Source organism: Balaenoptera ricei, chromosome 2, assembly GCF_028023285.1.
Source record: "Balaenoptera ricei isolate mBalRic1 chromosome 2, mBalRic1.hap2, whole genome shotgun sequence".
Lineage (NCBI taxonomy): Eukaryota > Metazoa > Chordata > Mammalia > Artiodactyla > Balaenopteridae > Balaenoptera > Balaenoptera ricei.
In genome coordinates this window covers 38750037-38772345 of record NC_082640.1, presented here as the reverse complement: position 1 = coordinate 38772345, position 22309 = coordinate 38750037, and the positions used below count along the sequence as shown (strand labels likewise).

Sequence of the window (22309 nt, the reverse complement as noted above, 5' to 3'; positions counted from 1 at the left end):
ATTCCTCATGTTATATACAAAAAGTTGACTTGAAATGGATCAGAGACATAAATGTAAAACCAAATATTGTAAAACATCTAGAAGAAGACAGAAAAGCCTTTGCAACCTTGTTTTAGGTAAAAATTTCTTAGATGAAATACCAGAAGCACAGTCGATATTTTTTAAAAACTTAACTCTGTTCTTTGAAAAACACTCTTAAGGAAATGAAAAGACAAGCCACAGATGAGGAGAAAATATTTGCAAAACACATGTCTTGATGATGGACTGGTAACCAGAGTATATAAAGAACTCTTAAACTTGTTAAGAAAACAATCAAATTGCAAAATGGGTAAAATACTTGAACAGACACTTTACCAAAGAAGATGTATAGATGGCAAATAAGAACCCAAAAGGATGGTCAACATAATTAAACACTAGGTAAATGCAAATTAAAATCACAATGAGGGTAGGGGCAAGATGGCGGAAGAGTAAGACGCGGAGATCACCTTCCTTCCCACAGATACAGTAGAAATACATCTACACGTGGAACTGCTCCTACAGAACACCCACTGAACGCTGGCAGAAGACGTCAGACCTCCCAAAAGGCAAGAAAATACCCACGTACTTGGGTAAAAGAAAAAAGAAATAACAGAGACAAAAGAATAGGGACGGGACCTGCGCCAGTGGGAGGGAGCCGTGAAGGAGGAAAGGTTTCCAGGCACTAGGAAGCCCCTTTGCGGGCAGAGACTGCGGGTGGCAGAGGGGGGAAGCTTCAGAGCCGCGGAGGAGAGCGCAGCCACAGGGGTGCGGAGGGCAAAGCGGAGAGACTCCCGCACAGAGGCTCGGCGCCAACCAGCACTCACCAGCCCGAGAGGCTTGTCTGCTCACCCGCCGGGGCGGGCGGGGGCTGGGAGCTGAGGCTCGGGCTTTGGTGCTAGTCGGGAGGGAGTCCGGGAAAAAGTCTGCAGCGGCCGAAGAGGCAAGAGACTTTTTCTTGCCTCTTTGTTTCGCGGCGCGCAAGGAGAGGGGATTCAGAGCGCTGCCTAAACGAAATCCAGAGACGGGTGCGAGCCGTGGCTATCAGCGCGGATCCCACAGCAACAGGGGCGCAGAGGGAAAAACGGAGAGATTCCCTCACAGAGGCTCAGCGCCGAGCAGCGCTCACCAGCCCGAGAGGCTTGTCTCCTCACCCGCTGGGGCAGGCGGGGCTGGGAGCTGAGGCGCGGGCTTGGGTCGGATCGCAGGGAGAGGACTGGGGTTGGCGGCGTGAACACAGCCTGAAGGGGTTGGCGTGCTGCAGCGAGCCGGGAGGGAGCCGGAGAGGAGGTCTGCAGCCGCCGAAGAGGCAAGAGACTTTTTCTTGCCTCTTTGTTTCACGGCGCGCAAGGAGAGGGGATTCAGAGCGCCGCCTAGACGAACTCCAGAGGCGGGCGCGAGCCACGGCTAACAGCGCGGACCCCAGAGACTGGTAGGAAACGCTAAGGCTGCTGCTGCCGCCACCAAGAAGCCTGTGTGGGAGCACAGGTCACTCTCCACACTGCCCCTCCCGGGAGCCGGTGCAGCTCGCCACTGCCAGGCTCCCGTGATCCGGGGACAACTTCCCCGGGAGAACACACGGCGCGCCTCAGGCTGCTGCAACGTCACGACGCCTCTGACGCTGCAGGCTCGCCCCGCCTCCTCCGTACCGCTCCCTCCCCCGGCCTGAGTGAGCCAGAGCCCCCGAAGCAGCTGCTCCTTTAACCCCATTCTGTCTGGGCGGGGAACGGACGCCCTCAGGCAAAGTACATGCAGAGGCGGGTCCAAATCCAAAGCTGAACGCTGGGAGCTGTACGAACAAAGAGGAGAAAGGGAAATCTCCCCCAGCAGCCTCAGAAGCAGCGGATTAAAGCTCCACAAACAACTTGATGTGCCTGCATCTGTTGAATACCTGAATAGACAACGAATCATCCCAAATTCAAAAGGTGGACTTTAGGAGCAGGATATATTAATTTCCCCTTTTCCTTTTTTTGTGAGTGTATATGTGTATGCTTCTGGGTGAGATTTTGTCTGTATAGCTTTGCTTTCACCATTAGTCCTAGGGTTAGGTCCATCCATTTTTTTTTTTTTTTTTACTTAAAAAAATTTTTTTTTCCTAATATATGTTTTCTTAATAATTTTTTCCGTATTTTCTATTTTTAGAAATTAAAAAAATTTTTAATAAGTTTTTTCATATTTTTTATTTTAAAAAATTAAAATTTTTTTTCTTAAAAATTTTTTTCTTATTTTTTACTATAAAAAATTAATAAATCTATTTTTAAAAATTAAAAAAATTTTTTTCTGAATACATTTACTCTTAATAATTTTTTTTCTTATTTTTTATTATAATAGCTTTATTTTATTTTATTTTATCCTCTTTTTTTCTTTCTATTTTTTTCTCCCTTATATTCTGAGCTGTGTGGATGAAAGGCTCTTGGTGCTCCAGCCAGGCATCAGGGCTGTGCCTCTGAGGTGGGAGAGCCAACTTCAGGACACTGGTCCACAAGAGACCTACCAGCTCCACGTAATACCAAACGGCAAAAATCTCTCAAAGATCTCCATCTCAACATCAAGACCCAGCTTCACTCAACGACCAGCAAGCTACAGGGCTGGACACCCTATGCCAAACAACTAGCAAGACAGGAACACAGCCCCATCCATTAGCAGGGAGGCTGCCTAAAATCATAAGGCCACAGACACTCCAAAACACACCACCAGACGTGGACGTGCCCACCAGAAAGACAAGATTCAACCTCATCCACCAGAACACAGGCAATAGTCCCCTCCACCAGGAAGCCTACACAACCCACTGAACCAACCTTACCCACTGGGGACAGATACCAAAAACAACGGGAACTACGAACCTGCAGCCTGTGAAAAGGAGACCCCAAACACAGTAAGATAAGCAAAATGAGACGACAGAAAAACACACAGCAGATGAAGGAGCAGGGTCAAAACACACCAGACCTAACAAATGAAGAGGAAATAGGTAGTCTACCTGAAAAAGAATTCAGAATAATGATAGTAAGGATGATCCAAAATCTTGGAAATAGAATAGACAAAATGCAAGAAACATTTAACAAGGACGTAGAAGAACTAAAGAGGAACCAAGCAACGATGAAAAACACAATAAATGAAATTAAAAATACTCTAGATGGGATCAATAGCAGAATAACTGAGGCAGAAGAAAGGATAAGTGACCTGGAAGATAAAATGGTGGAAATAACTACTGCAGAGCAGGATAAAGAAAAAAGAATGAAAAGAACTGAGGACAGTCTCAGAGACCTCTGGGACAACATTAAACGCACCAACATTCGAATTATAGGGGTCCCAGAAGAAGAAGAGAAAAAGAAAGGGACTGAGAAAATATTTGAAGAGATTATAGTTGAAAACTTCCCTAATATGGGAAAGGAAATAGTTAATCAAGTCCAGGAAGCACAGAGAGTCCCATACAGGATAAACCCAAGGAGAAACACGCCAAGACACATATTAATCAAACTGTCAAAAATTAAATATAAAGAAAACATATTAAAAGCAGCAAGGGAAAAACAACAAATAACACACAAGGGAATCCCCATAAGGTTAACAGCTGATCTTTCAGCAGAAACTCTGCAAGGCAGAAGGGAGTGGCAGGATATACTTAAAGTGATGAAGGAGAAAAACCTACAACCAAGATTACTCTACCCAGCAAGGATCTCATTCAGATGTGATGGAGAAATTAAAACCTTTACAGACAAGCAAAAGCTGAGAGAGTTCAGCACCACCAAACCAGCTTTACAACAAATGCTAAAGGAACTTCTCTAGGCAAGAAACACAAGAGAAGGAAAACACCTACAATAACAAACCCAAAACATTTAAGAAAATGGGAATAGGAACATACATATCGATAATTACCTTGAATGTAAATGGATTAAATGCTCCCACCAAAAGACACAGACTGGCTGAATGGATACAAAAACAAGACCCATATATATGCTGTCTACAAGAGACCCACTTCAGACCTAGAGACACATACAGACTGAAAGTGAGGGGATGGAAAAAGATATTCCATGCAAATGGAAATCAAAAGAAAGCTGGAGTAGCAATTCTCATATCAGACAAAATAGACTTTAAAATAAAGAATATTATAAGAGACAAAGAAGGACACTATATAATGATCAAGGGATCGATCCAAGAGGAAGGTATAACAATTGTAAATATTTATGCACCCAACATAGGAGCACCTCAATACATAAGGCAAATACTAACAGCCATAAAAGGGGAAATTGACAGCAACACAATCATAGTAGGGGACTTTAACACCCCACTTTCACCAATGGACAGATCATCCAAAATGAAAATAAATAAGGAAACACAAGCTTTAAATGATACATTAAACAAGATGGACTTAATTGATATTTATAGGACATTCCACCCAAAAACAACAGAATACACATTTTTCTCAAGTGCGCATGGGACATTCTCCAGGATAGATCATATCCTGGGTCACAAATCAAGCCTTGGTAAATTTAAGAAAATTGAAATCGTATCAAGTATCTTTTCCGACCACAACGCTATGAGACTAGATATCAATTACAGGAAAAGATCTGTAAAAAATACAAACACATGGAGGCTACACAATACACTACTTAATAACGAAGTGATCACTGAAGAAATCAAAGGGGAAATCAAAAAATACCTAGAAACAAATGACAATGGAGATACGACGACCCAAAACCTATGGGACGCAGCAAAAGCAGTGCTAAGAGGGAAGTTTATAGCAATACAAGCCTACCTCAAGAAACAGGAAACATCTCGAATAAACAACCTAACCTTGCACCTAAAGCAATTAGAGAAAGAAGAACAAAAAAACCCCAAAGCTAGCAGAAGGAAAGAAATCATAAAGATCAGGTCAGAAATAAATGAAAAAGAAATGAAGGAAACAATAGCAAAAATCAATAAAACTAAAAGCTGGTTCTTTGAGAAGATAAACAAAATTGATAAACCATTAGCCAGACTCATCAAGAGAAAAAGGGAGAAGACTCAAATCAATAGAATTAGAAATGAAAAAGGAGAAGTAACCACTGACACTGCAGAAATACAAAAGATCATGAGAGATTACTACAAGCAACTCTACGCCAATAAAATGGACAACCTGGAAGAAAAGGACAGATTCTTAGAAATGCACAAACTGCCAAGACTGAACCAGGAAGAAATAGAAAATATGAACAGACCAATCACAAGCACTGAAATTGAAACTGTGATTAAAAACCTTCCAACAAACAAAAGCCCAGGACCAGATGGCTTCACAGGTGAATTCTATCAAACATTTAGAGAAGAGCTAACACCTATCCTTCTCAAGCTCTTCCAAAATATTGCAGAGGGAGGAACACTCCCAAACTCATTCTACGAGGCCACGATCACCCTGATACCAAAACCAGACAAAGATGTCACAAAGAAAGAAAACTACAGGCCAATATCACTGATGAACATTGATGCAAAAATCCTCAACAAAATACTAGCAAACAGAATCCAACAGCACATTAAAAGGATCATACACCATGATCAAGTGGGGTTTATCCCAGGAATGCAAGGATTCTTCAATATACGCAAATCAATCAATGTGATACACCATATTAACAAATTGAAGGAGAAAAAACATGATCATCTCAATAGATGCAGAGAAAGCTTTTGACAAAATTCAACACCCATTTATGATAAAAGCCCTGCAGAAAGTAGGCATAGAGGGAACTTTCCTCAACATAATAAAGGCCATATATGACAAACCCACAGCCAACATCGTCCTCAATGGTGAAAAACTGAAACCATTTCCACTAAGATCAGGAACAAGACAAGGTTGCCCACTCTCACCACTATTATTCAACATACTTTTGGAAGTGTTAGCCACAGCAATCAGAGAAGAAAAAGAAATAAAAGGAATCCAAATCGGAAAAGAAGAAGTAAAGCTGTCACTGTTTGGAGATGACATGATACTATACATAGAGAATCCTAAAGATGCTACCAGAAAACTCCTAGAGCTAATCAATGAATTTGGTAAAGTAGCAGGATACAAAATTAATGCACAGAAATCTCTTGCATTTCTATACACTAATGACGAAAAATCTGAAAGTGAAATTAAGAAAACACTCCCATTTACCATTGCAACAAAAAGAATAAAATATCTAGGAATAAACCTACCTAAGGAGACAAAAGACCTGTATGCAGAAAATTATAAGACACTGATGAAAGAAATTAAAGATGATACAAATAGATGGAAAGATATACCATGTTCCTGGATTGGAAGAATCAACATTGTGAAAATGACTCTACTACCCAAAGCAATCTACAGATTCAATGCAATCCCTATCAAACTACCACTGGCATTTTTCACAGAACTAGAACAAAAAATTTCACAATTTGTATGGAAACACAAAAGACCCCGAATAGCCAAAGCAATCTTGAGAACGAAAAATGGAGCTGGGGGAATCAGGCTCCCTGACTTCAGACTATAGTACAAAGCTACAGTAATCAAGACAGTTTGGTACTGGCACAAAAACAGAAATATTGATCAATGGAACAGGATAGAAAGCCCAGAGATAAACCCACGCACATATGGTCACCTTATCTTTGATAAAGGAGGCAAGCATATACAGTGGAGAAAAGACAGCCTCTTCAATAAGTGGTGCTGGGAAAATTGGACAGATACATGTAAAAATATGAAATTAGAACACTCCCTGACACCATGCACAAAAATAAACTCAAAATGGATTAAAGACCTAAGTGTAAGACCAGACACTATCAAACTCTTAGAGGAAAACATAGGCAGAACACTCTATGACATATATCACTGCAAGATTCTTTTTGACCCAGCTCCCAGAGAAATGGAAATAAGAACACAAATAAACAAATGGGACCTAATGAAACTTAAAAGCTTTTGCACAGCAAAGGAAACCATAAACAAGACCAAAAGACAACCATCAGAATGGGAGAAAATATTTGCAAATGAAGCAACTGACAAAGGATTGATCTCCAAGATTTACAAGCAGCTCATGCAGCTCAATAACAAAAAAACGAACAACCCAATCCAAAAATGGGCAGAAGACCTAAATAGACATTTCTCCAAAGAAGATATACAGATGGCCTACAGACACATGAAAGAATGCTCAACATCATTAATCATTAGAGAAATGCAAATCAAAACTACAATGAGATATCATCTCACACCGGTCAGAATGGCCATCATCAAAAAATCTAGAAACAATAAATGCTGGAGAGGCTGTGGAGGAAAGGGAACTCTCTTGCACTGTTGGTGGGAATGTAAATTGATACAGCCACTATGGAGAACAGTATGGAGGTTCCTTAAAAAACTACAAATAGAACTACCATACGATCCAGCAATCCCACTACTGGGCATATACCCTGAGAAAACCATAGTTCAAAAAGAGTCATGTACCAAAATGTTCATTGCAGCTCTATTTACAATAGCCAGGACATGGAAGCCACCTAAATGTCCATCGACAGATGAATGGATAAAGAAGATGTGGCACATATATACAATGGAATATTACTCAGCCATAAAAAGAAATGAAATGGAGGTATTTGTAATGAGGTGGATGGAGTTAGAGTCTGTCATACAGAGTGAAGTAAGTCAGAAAGAGAAAAACAAATACAGTATGCTAACACATATATACGGAATCTAAGGGAAAAAAAAGCCATGAAGAACCTAGTGGCAAGACGGGAATAAAGACACAGACCTACTAGAGAATGGACTTGAGGATATGGGGAGGGGGTGGGGTGAGATGTGACAGGGTGAGAGAGTGTCATGGACATATATACACTACCAAATGTAAAATAGATAGCTAGTGGGAAGCAGCCGCATAGCACAGGGAGATCAGCTCGGTGCTTTGTGACCACCTAGAGGGGTGGGATGGGGAGGGTGGGAGGGAGGGAGATGCAAGAGGGAAGAGATATGGGAACATATTGTATATGTATAATTGATTAACTTTGTTATAAAGCAGAAGCTAACACACCATTGTAAGGCAATTATACTTCAATAAAGATGTTTAAAAAAAAAAAAATCACAATGAGATATCAGTAAACACCTGTTAGAATGCCTAGAAGTTTAGATTGACCATACTGGAGTGTTGTCATGGATGTGGAAGAATTTGAACTCTTATACACTGTTGACAGAAATGTAAAATGGTGCAGCCACTTTGGAAAATAGTTTGGCGGTTTCTTAAAAAAGTTAAGCACATACCTACCATATGATATTCCCACCCCACTCTTAGATATTTACCCAAAAGAAACGAAAGTAGATGTTCATATAAAGGTTTGTATACGGCAGCTTTATCTGTAACAGCAAAATCTGGAAACAACCTAAAAGTCTGTCAATAGATGGATGGATAAATTGGTGAATGGACAAGCTGTGGTACATCCATACCCTGGAGTACTACTCAGCAATAAAATGGGACAAACTACCAATACATGCAGCAACATAGGTGAATCTCAAAAGCATATGCTGTTAGCAAAGCCAGATTCTAAAGGCTGCATAATGAATGATACCATTTTTACTTTTTTTTTTTTTTTTTTTTTTAAACTTTGGGTTTATTTATTTTATTTATTTATGGCTGTGTTGGGTCTTCGTTTCTGTGCGAGGGCTTTCTCTAGTTGTGGCAAGTGGGGGCCACTCTTCATCTCGGTGCGCAGGCCTCTCATTATCGCGGCCTCTCTTGTTGTGGAGCACAGGCTCCAGACGCGCAGGCTCAGTAATTGTGGCTCACGGGCCTAGTTGCTCCGCGGCATGTGGGATCTTCCCAGACCAGGGCTCGAACCCGTGTCCCCTGCATTGGCAGGCAGATTCTCAACCACTGCGCCACCAGGGAAGCCCCCTGAATGATACCATTTTTATATGATAGTTTGTAAATAGTAAAATCACTGGGACAAGAAACAGACCAGTGGTTGCTTGCAAAATCGAGGAGAAATAATTGATTACAAAGGAGCACATGGAAACTTTTAGGGTGATGGAAATATCTTGATTGTGGGGCTGAGTACACAACTGTGTAAGTTAGTCAGAATTCATAGAACTATACATCTATAGGATGGGAATTTTACTGTATGTAAATTGTACCTTAGTGAACCTGACTTTGAAAATAAAATCACTTTTCCCCAGGGTCTTGCTTTGGAGATACACTTCAATTCCTACTTCAGTGGAAGAGTTGGGAAAGAAAGAGAAAGGAAAGAACATCTCGCTGCTGTGCTTGGAGGGTTTGCAGAAAATATTCAGTGCCGTGCAACAGTTCTACCAGCCCAAGATTCATCAGTTTCTCAGGGCTCTGGGTGGGCATTTCAATTCTGATAAATTGGCTCTCTCTGAGTTTGTCTTTTTTTTTTTTTTTTTTCATTTATTTAATTTTTTTGGCTGCATTGGGTCATTGCTGCTGCACGCAGGCTTTCTCTAGTTGCAGTGAGCGGGGGCTACTCTTTGTTGCGGGGCGCAGGCTTCTCATTGTGGTGGCTTCTCTTGTTGCAGAGCACAGGCTCTAGGCGCGCGGTCTTCAGTAGTTGTGGCGCACGGGCTTAGTTGCTCCACGGCATGTGGGATCTTCCCGGACCAGGGCTCGAACCCGTGTCCCCTGCATTGGCAGGTGGATTCTTAACCACTGCGCCACCAAGGAAGCCCTGAGTTTGTCTTTCTTAACCAAACCTCTTGATTCTAGTTGTTAACCTACCAGAGGACACCTGAGAAGTCCTAATGTTGCTAAGGAGTGACATCTAGTGGATTCAGAATTGGCACTTACTGGATTACATTTATCCACAAACAGTGACTGGAAAATGGAATATAGTATTAAGAAATTGCAGAATGTTAGGAATATAATTAAATCTGCCTCCAGACTTTTTTGGCTTCCTAAAATTTTAGTATGAAAAGGCAAAAAAAAAGCCCAAGCCCATTTCAAAGAAGGTAGAGTTCTTTTCCTTTCCTAGATGCCACAGATGAGGAAGAAGAGGTGGAAGTCAGTGTCACTCAAAGAGCAGCATTCCAGATCCGGCAGTTTCAGGTGAGAAGCCTGGGAAACTGCAGTACTTTGTGAGGGTCCTTGGAAAGGGACTGTTAGCAGGGCCAGCTGGTGAGAATGGGCAGACAGTGAGCAAGCAGAACAGGAATTTCTTCTGGGTCATCATTCAAGCAACAAGACAAAGCTCTTAGAATGAGAGAGAATGCATTTAAGAGGATTCTAGGAAGGATGTGTATTTAAGCCACCCCAACCTGCAGGATTCATTGCCTCTAAGAATCACTGTTTGAGCTGATACAGAGAGATAGCCAGGAGCCCATTAATGCATGCAAATATAATTTGGCTTTGTCTGTCAGATTGCATAAAAACTGGACAGTGAAGCCTATTAGCTTCTTTTTTTTTTTTAATTAATTAATTAATTTATTTATTTATGGCTGCATTGGGTCTTCTTTGCTGCCCACGGGCTTCCTCTAGTTGCGGAGCTTGGGGGCTACTCTTCGTCGCGGTGCACAGGCCTCTCATTGTGGTGGCCTCTTTTTGCTGCGGAGCGTGGGCTCTAGGTGCGCGGGCTTCGGTAGTTGTGGCTCGCAGGCTCTAGAGCACAAGCTCAGTAGTTGTGGCTCGGGGGCCTAGCTGCTCTGCGGCATGTGGGATCATCCTGGACCAGGGCTCGAACCCGTGTCCCCTGCATTGGCAGGCAGACTCCTAACCACTGCGCCACCAGGGAAGTCCCTCCTGTTAGTTTCTAACCACTAGTTGTCACAATATCAGGATCTTTTATCACAGAGGACTTCTTTAATAAATAATTTTAAAGTTCCTATTATATGCCAGGGACTGTTCCAGGTGCTGAAGATATAGCAAGGGATAAAAGAGACAAAACCCTACCCTCACAGAGCTTACATTGTAGTGGGAAGAGACTAACAGACAAAATACAGTGTTTCAGGTGGTGAGAGAGAAACAGAGAAAAGGAAAACAGGGAAGGTGTGTAGGGAATACCAGCATTGGGGCGTGGTCTAGCCCTGAGGTCGGCAGATGGGCTTCAGGGAGTTGCAAACCACCCAAAACTGGGTGCACGGGAATTCCCTGGCGGTGCAGTGGATAGGACTCAGTGCTTTCACTGCCATGGGCCCGGGTTCAATCCCTGGTCAAAGAACTAAGATCCCGTAAGCTGTGTGGCATGGCCAAAACAAAGAGAAAAAAAAACTGGGTGCACAATTCATTCCTGATGTACATTTGGCAGGGGGCTGGAGAAAGAGTCCATAGTTCTCAAGAGAACACTTAGACCTACAATCAGAAACAGGGTAGGAAACCACCTATTCAATCCAGGTTTATTTTCAGCTTTTATCCTCTTGGATTTTTGGTGTTTTTCAATCCTTTCTGTCCCAGCCTTAGGAATCTCCGGGTAGATGTCTCTTCTCCCTGCTAGTAAGATGTCTGCTAATGTTTCTGTGTATACTTTTCCTTTCTCAGAGGTCCTTGTTGAATATACTTAGCAGCCAAGAAGAAGACTTTAATAGCAAAGAAGCCCTCCTACTTGTCACTGTTCTCTCCAACTTGTCCAAGCTACTGGAGCCCTCCTCCACTCAGGTATGAGTACCACTCATTCACTCCCACTTAGCATCCCTCAGAAGGCAAGGAGTGTTATGTCCTAAAGTGTATATCTAAATGTCTGCTTGAAATCTGGCTTATTTAAAATAATATATTCAATTATGCTTCTGAATTAATATAAGATCTATAAGATGTACCTTTCGCTACATAGTGTTTCTACCATGTTATAATTACTGCTTTTGTTTGTTTGGCCACTGTCAAGGGTAAACAGTAAGCACTACAGAAAAAAATCTTGTTTATCTGTGTTCAGCCTTCTTAATGTGGGTTTTTCCCCACTCTTGGTGTTCTCTGTTCTTTTCTAAAATGAAAGTATGTTAATTATCAAGAAGGTAGCTGACATTCAGCAGTTAACTTTGTCATCAAGGTTAGCTGGTACTGAGTTTGGGGGAGATTCAACAAAAGGTGATAAGTCAGAAAGCATGATCATAGTCCTAAAACAGAATCAGTTCTGCCCAGATAGGTTTTAGGTATATGTGTATGGGTCTGCACACATACATGAAGAATATATGTACCCACGTGAGCATTCACACATACAGAATAAGAGAAGTGCCACATTTTGTGGGTCTGTTCCATTCAGGAGTGATTTCCCTAGAGGATGATAAAGAGAGTGCTTGAGAGCCTAGGGCTGTGCGGTTCTACCAGACCTCCTTCCTGATCTGTGAGGAGACAAGTTGGAGTGCTGAGATGCAAGCCTCCTTGTGTAAGGCCTTGTTTTAGGAAGAGCTAGCCAGACCATAGTCCTGTGTGTTATGGTGTTTGAGCACTGAAAAGCAGACTTGATTTTCCTGTTGTCCTAGTTCCAGGTAGCCCAAAGAAAATCCCTTTTGTTACTTATGTCATCCTAGATCAAAACAATGCATCTCTGCACTTTACTTTCAGCTTCATTCTTTCGTATTGCTAATTTTGCTGCAAGGAGCCCAGGATTAGGAAAGAAACACAGACAGAGAATTGGAACATGGTGACATCTGAGGGAAAATAAATAGATGTGGAAAGGCTAATACAAACAGGAAATTTTTTAAATTTAGTTTTCATCACGCACCCCCTCGTAACTTCAGGTAGTCTGTTTAAAATTTTTTAATTTAATTTTGAATGGGTAATAAAGTTCTATGATTTGAAAACCAAAAATTATAAAAAGATTTACAGGAAATGGTCTCCCCCTTCTATCCATGTCCTCCATCTGTTCAGTTCTTCTTCTCCCCCGGTAAGTAAATATCTTCTTTTAGTTTCTTATGTAAAGAGTTTTTTATTCCTGTAGAGCAATATGAATATAGATTCTTATTCCTGACCCTACCCTTTTCACACAAAAGCTTGTTCAGCATCCTGCTTTATTTATTTGTTGCATTTAATACTGTATTCTGGAAATCAGTATTCTACAGTAATCACTGTATTCTGGAAACCCTTTTTGTATCAGTTCGCAGAGAACTTTCAGTTAGCCTCTAAATTGATCTTTTTCCCCAACAGATCAAAAACTAGATTCTTACTCATCGTTTTACTCTTAAGTATCACTGCATTTCAGTGCCTTTGTGGCTGAAAGCCTATCCCAAACAACTGCTGAAGCAGAAAGCTGAGTGTGTATCTGGAAACATAGGACCTACTATCCCAAGACCTTAAGCTTCCCCGAACTCTGTTTTTTGGCCTCTTTTCTTTTTCTTTCTTCTTCTTTTTTTTTTAATCCCTCCTCCCTTTTAACCTCCTGTGGCCTCTTGGCTCCTAATAGCTAATTCGACTATCACTATGGCCAGGATCTTACTCTCCTGCACCTCTGTTAGCTTACTATCCTTAAAGATGTCTCAAATGCAGAGAGTGTGGGGCATGGGAAGAGGAAAAAGGGTACTTTAGCCCTAGACCGTGGTGGTAGGGGCAGAGGAAGCTCAAAGGGTAAGAGCCCAGACCCCAGGACCTTTGGCCCTTAATGAGGGCATTGAGAATTGAGTCATATGCTATATTTGAGAAAAGTATCAATAATTCTTCTCATAACTTTGGACTTATTTTTATGCTGTTTTTAGTAGATTACCACTTTAGATCCAGGCACGTGTTTTAGCAGGTGATTTGCTTAGACTTGGAAAGGTCTAGGGCTCTTTTAGTCTGACAACACCTAGGTCTGTCTTTTGGCATGATTCTGTAATATCTGAATGATCTCTAGTTTGTGCAGATGTTATCCTGGACAACTAAGATTTGCAAGGAAAACAGCTGGGGTAAGTTTCCTGACATGTTTCCTTTTAGGCTTTATATAAAATCATCACCACCAAACAACATTTAGAAAATTACATATTCACCAGAGTGGCCAAAATGAAAAAAACACACACAGTACCAGTACCAAGTGTTGGTAAGAATATAGAGCAGTTGAACCTCTCATTCGCTGCTGCTGGAGCTGTAAGTTGGTATAACCACTCTGGAAAACTGTTTAGCAATATCTAACTACTAAAATTAAACATATGCTTATGATCCAGCAGTTCCACTCCCAGCAAAAATAGGTGGAAGAATTCTCACAGCAGCACTATTCTGATAGGCAAAATCGAACCCAAACATTCATCAGCAGTAGAATGGATCAAGGGATTGTGCTGTATACACATAGTGGAATACTGTAATGAGAATGAACAAACTCCAGTGACACAACATGGAGGAATCTCACACACATAACATTCAACCAAAGACAACAGACACAAAAAAGAGTACTTACTGTACGATTCCATTTAGATAAAGTTCAAAATCAGACAAAACTGGATTACAGTTACAAGGCAGAATAACAGTTTCCTTGGTGGGGTGAGGGGGTGGTTCTGGGGTGCTGGTAGTGTTCTATTTCTTGACCTGTGTGCTAGTTATGCAGTGATGGTGACTAATAATGGGAAGCATCTCCCTTGTTTGGACTCGTGGATAGAAGTGCACCTTTGTGGGAGAGCTGCCTTGATTGGAGTGTGTGCAGCACAGGGATATTGTGCCTGAAACATGACGAGCTACATGTTCCAGTTAGGCACCCCACACCCCCCAAAGGACTGACTTGAATTATAACTTACCTTTTCTTTCCTTCCTACTCCTAGAGGATGCCTCATTTTGCAAGGGCTTGATGAATTTGCTCTTCAGCCTCCATGTTTTGTGTAAGAGTCCTGTGACCCTGCTGCGTGACTTGTCCCAGGATATCCATGGACATATTGGAGACATAGACCAGGTACCATAGTGAGCCTTTAATACAACACCCTGAGTTGGGGATAGAAGCCAGGGGAACAGCCTTACTGTCATTATATCTCACCTCTCTTTCCCTCCCTAGGATGTAGAAGTGGAGAAAACAAACCACTTTGCAATGGTGAATTTGAGAACAGCTGCCCCTACTGTCTGTGTAAGTGTTGATCCCCGACCCTTGGGAAATAGCCTTGTCGTACCTTCCATTTTATTCCCTGTGAAGAGTGAATTATAGTGGCTCGTGTCCTGAGGCCTGTAACCCACCCGCAGGTGGCCATGGTTATCATATTACACCAGCAGCTGTGTGCAGTGAGCCATGCCAGGCATTCTTTTCTTTCACAGTTACTTCTTCTGAGTCAGGCTGAGAAGGTCCTGGAAGAAGTGGACTGGCTAATCACCAAGCTTAAGGGACAAGTGAGCCAAGAAATCATACCAGGTAAGTTAACTAAAATCTGAATTGGAGGACTGCATAAAAGCAGATGCCCTGAGCTCTGTTTGTTTGTGCTAGATTTCCAAAGTAATGAAGGAAGTAGAAGGTAGTGTGCCTTATGACAGCATGATTATTAATGTATTTTGCATGATGAATTAAATACATGCTCATTTTCCCTACAGACTTCCTAGTTAATGTTTCATTGGTTTCTAAATCTCTTTCACTTGAACTAGAAAATAAGGTCAGTTGGGTTTGAATATGCCAGTTTCCTTTCCTTTCAGAAGAAGCCTCTTCTCAGGCAGCCCTACCAAATCATCCCATTGAGAAAGCCATCATCATACAATTGGGAACTCTGCTTACATTTTTCCACGAGCTGGTGCAGACAGCCCTGCCGTCAGGCAGCTGTGTGGACACCTTATTAAAGGACCTTTGCAAAATGTACACCATTCTTACAGCGCTTGTCAGATATGTGAGTATTGGAGAGACAATCACTACTATCATTCTGTCCCACCCAGCCAGGACATTACCCCCTGCTGCAGAACGCCCCTGTGCAGAGAGCTCTTGACTACATCTTTGCAAATGATGGTTTGATCAGTAGGTGGCAGCCGTCTCCACAGGCCCGGAAATAACGGTTGAGGCATAATTCTAAATCTGTTTTTAGAGGCCCTTATTTCTTTAGCATATGAGTATGTAGCACCTGATGGAGAGTAAATGCCTCTTCAAACACCTTCTAGGACTCAGTCTAAACTATAGCTATAGAACTTAATCTGATTCCAACTGCACAAAAAATTAGACTATTTCAGACCAGTCTGGGCACTGAAAAGGTGTTTGTTCCTTTAACAAGTGGGTGTTAAATGCCTCACAGGTCAGGTACTAGGGTAGGGAATAAGTTTATTTTTAAAAAATAAAAGGCATAACTTGCCCTGGGTTTAAGTTAATGCTTCTTAGTATCTGTTAACAAGAAACTCTTTTTGTACTTGCAATATTTTGATTCTCAGCAGACATTCAGAGAGTGATAAGAACTAGGTAATTTAGTTCTGATTCTAGCAACGACCCACATTAAATACTTAGAAAGGCACAGACAACCCAAGAAAGATAGTAGACCACCTCACACCATGTACCCAAACAGCAGTGTGGCCATTTCTGAGAACGTGCAGCTCTGGCTACAAGGTATGGCTACTAAGCTTCTGTGGTAGAAATACTGAGAACCTCTAATCTTTATTGGCTTTTTCTAAAGCAAAAACAGCAAAGTCATTGGTTTTCTAGATGCAGGGACTACCAGCCTGAAGGATTTTTAAAGCAATAAACGGAACAAGTCAGAAAGAGAAACCCTTTATTGCCTGCTGTCTGGGAAGCTTTGGAGCTTAGAGGAGGGGAAAAAGGAAGCCTTGAGTCTTGGATTCTCCATGAATATGGTAGCTTACTTTCTTTTCCCTCTCCAGTCAGAGCAATAAGTCATACTCCATTTGCTCACTGAGTCACTACCTGTAGTTTCATGGGACATTTATATAGGAAGGCATGCTAAATCTTGGAATCTTTTGTTAGTATCTCCAGGTGTGTCAGCACTCCAGAGGAATTCCGAAAAATATGGAAAAGCTGGTGAGCTGAGAATGCCTTTCCTAGGAATGGGGAAAGCATCTTATTCATACAGTTACATTGATTTCCTTTTCCTTTGCTGCAGGTGAAGCTGTCAGGTTCGCATCTGACCCCGCTATGCTATTCTTTCATTTCTTACGTACAGGTAAGTGATTCAGAGTCTGTACCAAAATGCATCTTCAAGTAAGAAAGGACTCCTTATATTCCCAGGGGACCACTAGGTCACCTGAGCTAAGCGTATATAAAGTTTCTTCCCTACTTAAAGTAAGCCAAAGGTGCCCATATGAGAACAAGCCAAGGTTTGAAGTCTTTACAGCAAGGAAATCTTTATATATAAAAAAAAAAAAGTTTGATTTAGAGAGAGAAGGCATTTGATATGTGTGCACTTGGAGCAGGGGAGAAACAAACATGCTTGGGCTCAGTGACTTGGTTTATTTCTGGGTGATTCCAAATCCATGCCTTTGGGCATCCTTTGGGAATGTAAGTAAAGTAGCGGCATAGTGAGAATGAATGAGGTGATGCATGGAAAGTGCTTAACACAACACCAGGCAAGTGTTCTCTAATGTTAGCTGTTCTAATAAAATGAACGTGGCCTTACAGCATCATTTCCCAAGCTGAACTCTATGGAACGTTCTGCCAAATAGTAATATTAGGTATTAAAAAGACCAAGAACAGGACTTCCCTGGTGGCGCAGTGGTTAAGAATCTGCCTGCCAACGCAACTAAGCCCGTGCTCCGCAACAAGAGAAGCCACTGCAATGAGAAGCCCGCACACTGTGACAAGGAGTAGCCCCCACTCGCCGCAACTAGAGAAAGCCTGTGTGCAGCAACAAAGACCCAACGCAGCCAAATAAATAGGTGAATAAATAAGTTAATTAATTTTTTAAAAAATTTTAAAAAAAAAGAAAAAAAGACCAAGAACAGCTAGTTAAGAGGCCAAGCTGAGACTTGAACCCAAGTACTTTGACTCTACAACAGGGGTCAGCAAACATTTTCTGCAAAAGGCCAGATGGTAAATGCTTTTAGGTTTTACAGACCATACAGTCACTGTCACAACTAAACTCTGCCGTTGTAGCATAAAAGCAGCCATAGTCAATACACAAATGAATGAGCTTGGCTGTGTTTAATAAAACTTTATTTTGAAAAACAAGCAGTGGGCCTCTGGGTTTTAGTTGGTCACCCCTTGCTCTAGAATCATACTTGGTACTCATTGACATGTAAAATGTTGGGAGGTTTTGGGGTTTTGTGTTTGACCCCATTCTCAAGCTCTTCTTTTGCTTATCACCAGGCACCTTCTAGACTATCTTTTTTTCTACACTACACAAAAACCAGTTTATGTATTCCCTGGATATTTCCCCCCTTCTCGATTCATATTTGACTTAAAGCCTTACTTGACAAGTCAGCTGATCCACAGGCAAACATTTTTCTCTTTGTGAGATGTGCTTAATGAGTGACCTTGGGCAAGAGCCCATGGTTCCACTAACTCCAACTTCTATCTAGAAATCTGGATTGCATTTGCCGCATCTTTCAGAGAGCTGTTTATTCTCTTATAGCCCCTTTCTTTTTCTCATAGCCTTGGATCTCAATGGGAAGAAAGCAATGAAAGCCATTGCTCCAAAACCCTTAGCATCCTGCTCAGAACTGTATACCTTTAAAAGATGCTTCTCTTCCAGCTACAATTTTAGTCCTACCTGGATCAGCAGAAATGGGCAGTAGATGGGGTTGATTTAGGGAGTTCCAACAAGGTCCCATGTTGGGTACAACTTTTAGGAAGATGGCTCACTTCCCATTTGGTCCACGTGAGTTCTATCTATGGCTGCTACTCTGCCCCTCCCTTAAAAAGTCTTCACCCTCTACCCTGCCTTCCAGGGCCAAAAACAAGTTTCTTCATACCAGCATCTCTGGGATCCCTACATTTTCTTATTTTCCAGAACATGCCATGTGGACCAAGCCTCCCGCCTTTCACATAGCTCCAGTAGTATAATTTGTCTCCATTTGCAGGTCTCTGTTTTTAATTCTTTTCCTTGTCACATGGAACGTGGTAATGTTCCATTCGTGGAGGGCACAGAACTCCCCTTCAGGTAAAAGGTTCCTGTTTGTGTACCTCACACTTGGGTGGTCTCTCCCGACTCATGTCTCAATTCTCTTCTGCCTTATCAGAATCCTGTTCTTCTTGGTTCCCTTATTGGTTCTTCCTTTTTCCAGGAGCTCTTTATTCTCTAATTATGTACAACATAGGGAAGTAAGTGTTCCTGTGACCTTTAAACCCTTCTGGAGCATGTAACCACTTGTCATGTAAGATACATTGCTCCGGGAACAGCCTCTCCAGCTTCCTCTTCTTTATGCAACCCTTTTAGCTAACTTCCCAGTTGGGAAACACCTATTCCTACTTAACCGTGACAGTCCTTTTGTGCCTCACTAGTCCCTTGGCTGCCCTGCTATAGTAATGGTTGGTCCTGCCCTCAGTTCCATGTGCTAGATGTATCCAAGAGCAAGATGGTAAACCTCCCAACAAAAAATAGAAAAATATCTGAGGATTATAAAGCGTCCCAGAATGCTTCCCACCTTCCAGCATCTGCTGCAGGATAATCTCTTCACGCAGACTTGGTCCCCCTAAGAGTTCCCCCATACTCCACTGTAATCATCATACTAGAAATTTACCACTAGCCTGCTAGCTCTACAGAACAATCTTCAGAAATGACAGAATTTGTTTCTGTTTCTTTAGAACAAGAATAGTAAGAGCCTAAAACATACAGGAGAAAAGAAAAAGGAGAAAACCGCTGCTGGGCCCACAGCCATGGTAAGCTGCTGACAGTGATCAAGATGTGGTTGCTGGGACCTCCCTGGCGGTCCAGTGGTTAGGACTCCGAGCTTCCACTGCGGGGGGCATGGGTTTGATCCCTGGTCAGGGAACTGGGATCCCGCATGCCGCGCAGCACGGCCAAAAAAAAAAAAAAAAAAAAATGTGGTTGCTGATGAACCTTGAAAATATTATATTAAGTGAAAGAAGCCAGTCAGAAAAAGACTACATGAGTCCATTTATATGAAATGTCCAGAAAAGGCAAATCTAAAAAGACAAAGATTAGTGGTTGCCTAGAACTGGGGAGTGGGGGGAAGGGGGGGTGTTGGAGAAACTGGGAAGGTGCCTGCTAAAGTGGGTGTAGGATTATCGGGGGGGCGGTGGTGGTGAAAATGTTCTAAAATTGATGATGGTGATGGTTATACAACTCTGTGAATACACAAAAACACACTAAACTGTACAATGTAAATCGGTAAATTGTATGGTATATGAATTATATCTCAGTAAAGCTGGAGGGAAAATGTTTGTGTATGGCTCCTTCTCAGCTCATGGACTTTAGTTCAGATGGAACATCTTTTTCCTCTGAACCAAAAAACATATACTTTATTCAGGAAGTACCAGAGAATCTTGAGCTCTTTCTTTAAAAATAGAAATAGCTTAGGATAACCATTGTGAAGGAACTGGTTTTAAGAAAAGTTAGTGAGTGCAACAGGTGCTCCCTAAAGGATGTGAAAGAGTTGGAGAGGGTGCAGGGAAGTGGGTTCTCTAGTGCACTGCTGGCAAAGGTGAGAATTCAGTACTCTCTCACAGGGGCAGTGTGGCAGTAACTGCTCAATTTTAGACCTATACATTCACACACACACACTCTTTACTGCAATAATTCCATTTTTAGGATATAGAAACTGTAAAGGCCTATGTATAGAATAGTCCTAGCAGTGTTGTAAAGTAAAAGTGAAATATTGGGAAAACTAAGATACCCACTAATAGAGGACTGGCTAAATGGGTTTATAGTATATTTATACTGTAGAATACTATGCAGACATGAAAAAAATACAAATCTAAATGTTCAGATATAGGATTCTCTCCCAAGATAATGTTAAAAAGAAAAAAAAAAAAAGATGAGAACGATGTCCTCATTTGTAGTTTTAAAATATATATATAGAAACATGTCTATATACGTAAGAAACATGGAAGGATCTACAAGTTACAATTCAAGTTGAGGGGAAAGAGATATATTAATACCAGCAATGAAAATTCATATGTAGACTAGAGAGAGGAAATAGAGGTAGTGTAGAGTGGGCTCATTGTTACAAGAATATCAAGTCAGGCAACCAAATATCTACAAATGGTCCATCCCTCAGCCAGTTTCTAGATAACAAATATTTAGGAATTATAAATAGGATTCATTGCAATCTCCATTAGCATTTAGCTCCTTTGCTGAGAGTGAACTGTTAAAAAAATCTTAATTACTGGTATATAAGTAAAACTGCATTTGATTGGAAGACTGACTAGCTTTCTCCCAAAGCCATGAGCAGTTCTGCTACAGACAGCTTCAGAGGACTTCAAGAACCCTTGAAGGGACTTCCCTGGTGGCACAGTGGTTAAGAATCCGCCTGCCAATGCAGGGGACACGGGTTCGAGCCCTGGTCCAGGAAGATCCCACATGCCGCGGAGCAACTAAGCCCGTGCTCCACAATTACTGAAGCCCGCACGCCTAGAGCCCGTGCTCTACGAGAGAAGCCTCCGCAATGAGAAGCCTGCACACCGCAACGAAGAGTAGCCCCCGCTTGCCACAACTAGACGAAGCCTGCGCGCAGCAACGAAGCCGAAAATAAATAAATTTATGTTAAAAAAAAAAAAAACCACCTTGAACCCAAAATTTAGGTGGTCTTCTCTTCTTTGCCCCGTAGGCCAGAGCTCTTCGGGAAACCAAGTCAATCCCTAATCTCATCTTTGCCATTGAACAGTATGAAAAATTTCTCATCCACCTTTCTAAGAGGTCCAAGGTAAACATATTCTGTTTTCTACCAATTCCATTTACCCTGTGAAGGGACCTGGCAAACTGAAGCAACACAACTGCAGTGGGGGAAAAATCTACTGTTCTTTTCTGTTTCTGATCTGATGGCCTGAATCCAAACATTCATGGATTCAAGTGGGTGTGTGCCTTCCTAGAGGAACTGAAGGGTTTGTCAGAGATGGTTTAGGCTGTCCTGGGCAGGACCTATCAGTAGGAAAATGTGTCCATGTTTACAATCCTGTCACAGGTGAACCTGATGCAGCATATAAAGCTCAGCACTTCACGAGACTTCAAGATCAAAGGGAACATCCTGGACATGGTTCTTCAAGAGGATGAGGATGAAGATGAAGAGGTCAGTGCCTGCTTCTGACTGGAGTGCAGCAAGCCCTAGCCACCCTTTCTAACTGGGGTTAGCAGCCTGTCTGGGGGCAGCCACGGGTTAGTGGAGGGGCAACAACCACAGAGAACGGGCCAAAAGGTGGTCAGACGAAGATGAAACAGGCTCCTCAAGAGAGGGGCTGTAAACTTGGAACAATACACAGTTGCCCAGGCTTGTATACATTTTGGGTAGACATTTCCAGAAAGGGGGTGATGAAAACAAGGCCTTCCTGTGGGTCTTCCCCTGTGACCTTTTGAGCCATTGGAAAATTACGAGCCCAAGCATTCTGGCTCAGAAAGCAGTTTACTTCCTCTTTTATC

The 22309-nt window shown here is 42.0% G+C and overlaps 1 protein-coding gene across 5 annotated transcripts in view; it reads left to right on the top strand.

Moving 5' to 3' along the window:
- Positions 1-22309, top strand: part of FANCI (FA complementation group I) — an 85364-nt gene that overhangs the window by 61714 nt on the left and 1341 nt on the right. For 3 of the 5 annotated variants that reach the window (XM_059912497.1, XM_059912494.1, XM_059912498.1), the window contains 13 exons: positions 9143-9309; positions 9955-10028; positions 11454-11570; positions 13735-13786; positions 14630-14757; positions 14857-14925; positions 15111-15204; positions 15480-15667; positions 16744-16797; positions 16880-16939; positions 19519-19593; positions 21504-21599; positions 21858-21962. In XM_059912497.1, coding sequence (XP_059768480.1) covers positions 9143-9309; positions 9955-10028; positions 11454-11570; positions 13735-13786; positions 14630-14757; positions 14857-14925; positions 15111-15204; positions 15480-15667; positions 16744-16797; positions 16880-16939; positions 19519-19593; positions 21504-21599; positions 21858-21962 — 1279 coding nt within the window. The remainder of the gene's footprint in view (positions 1-9142; positions 9310-9954; positions 10029-11453; positions 11571-13734; positions 13787-14629; positions 14758-14856; positions 14926-15110; positions 15205-15479; positions 15668-16743; positions 16798-16879; positions 16940-19518; positions 19594-21503; positions 21600-21857; positions 21963-22309) is intronic. The other 2 variants (XM_059912495.1, XM_059912496.1) reach the window with 2 other exon arrangements.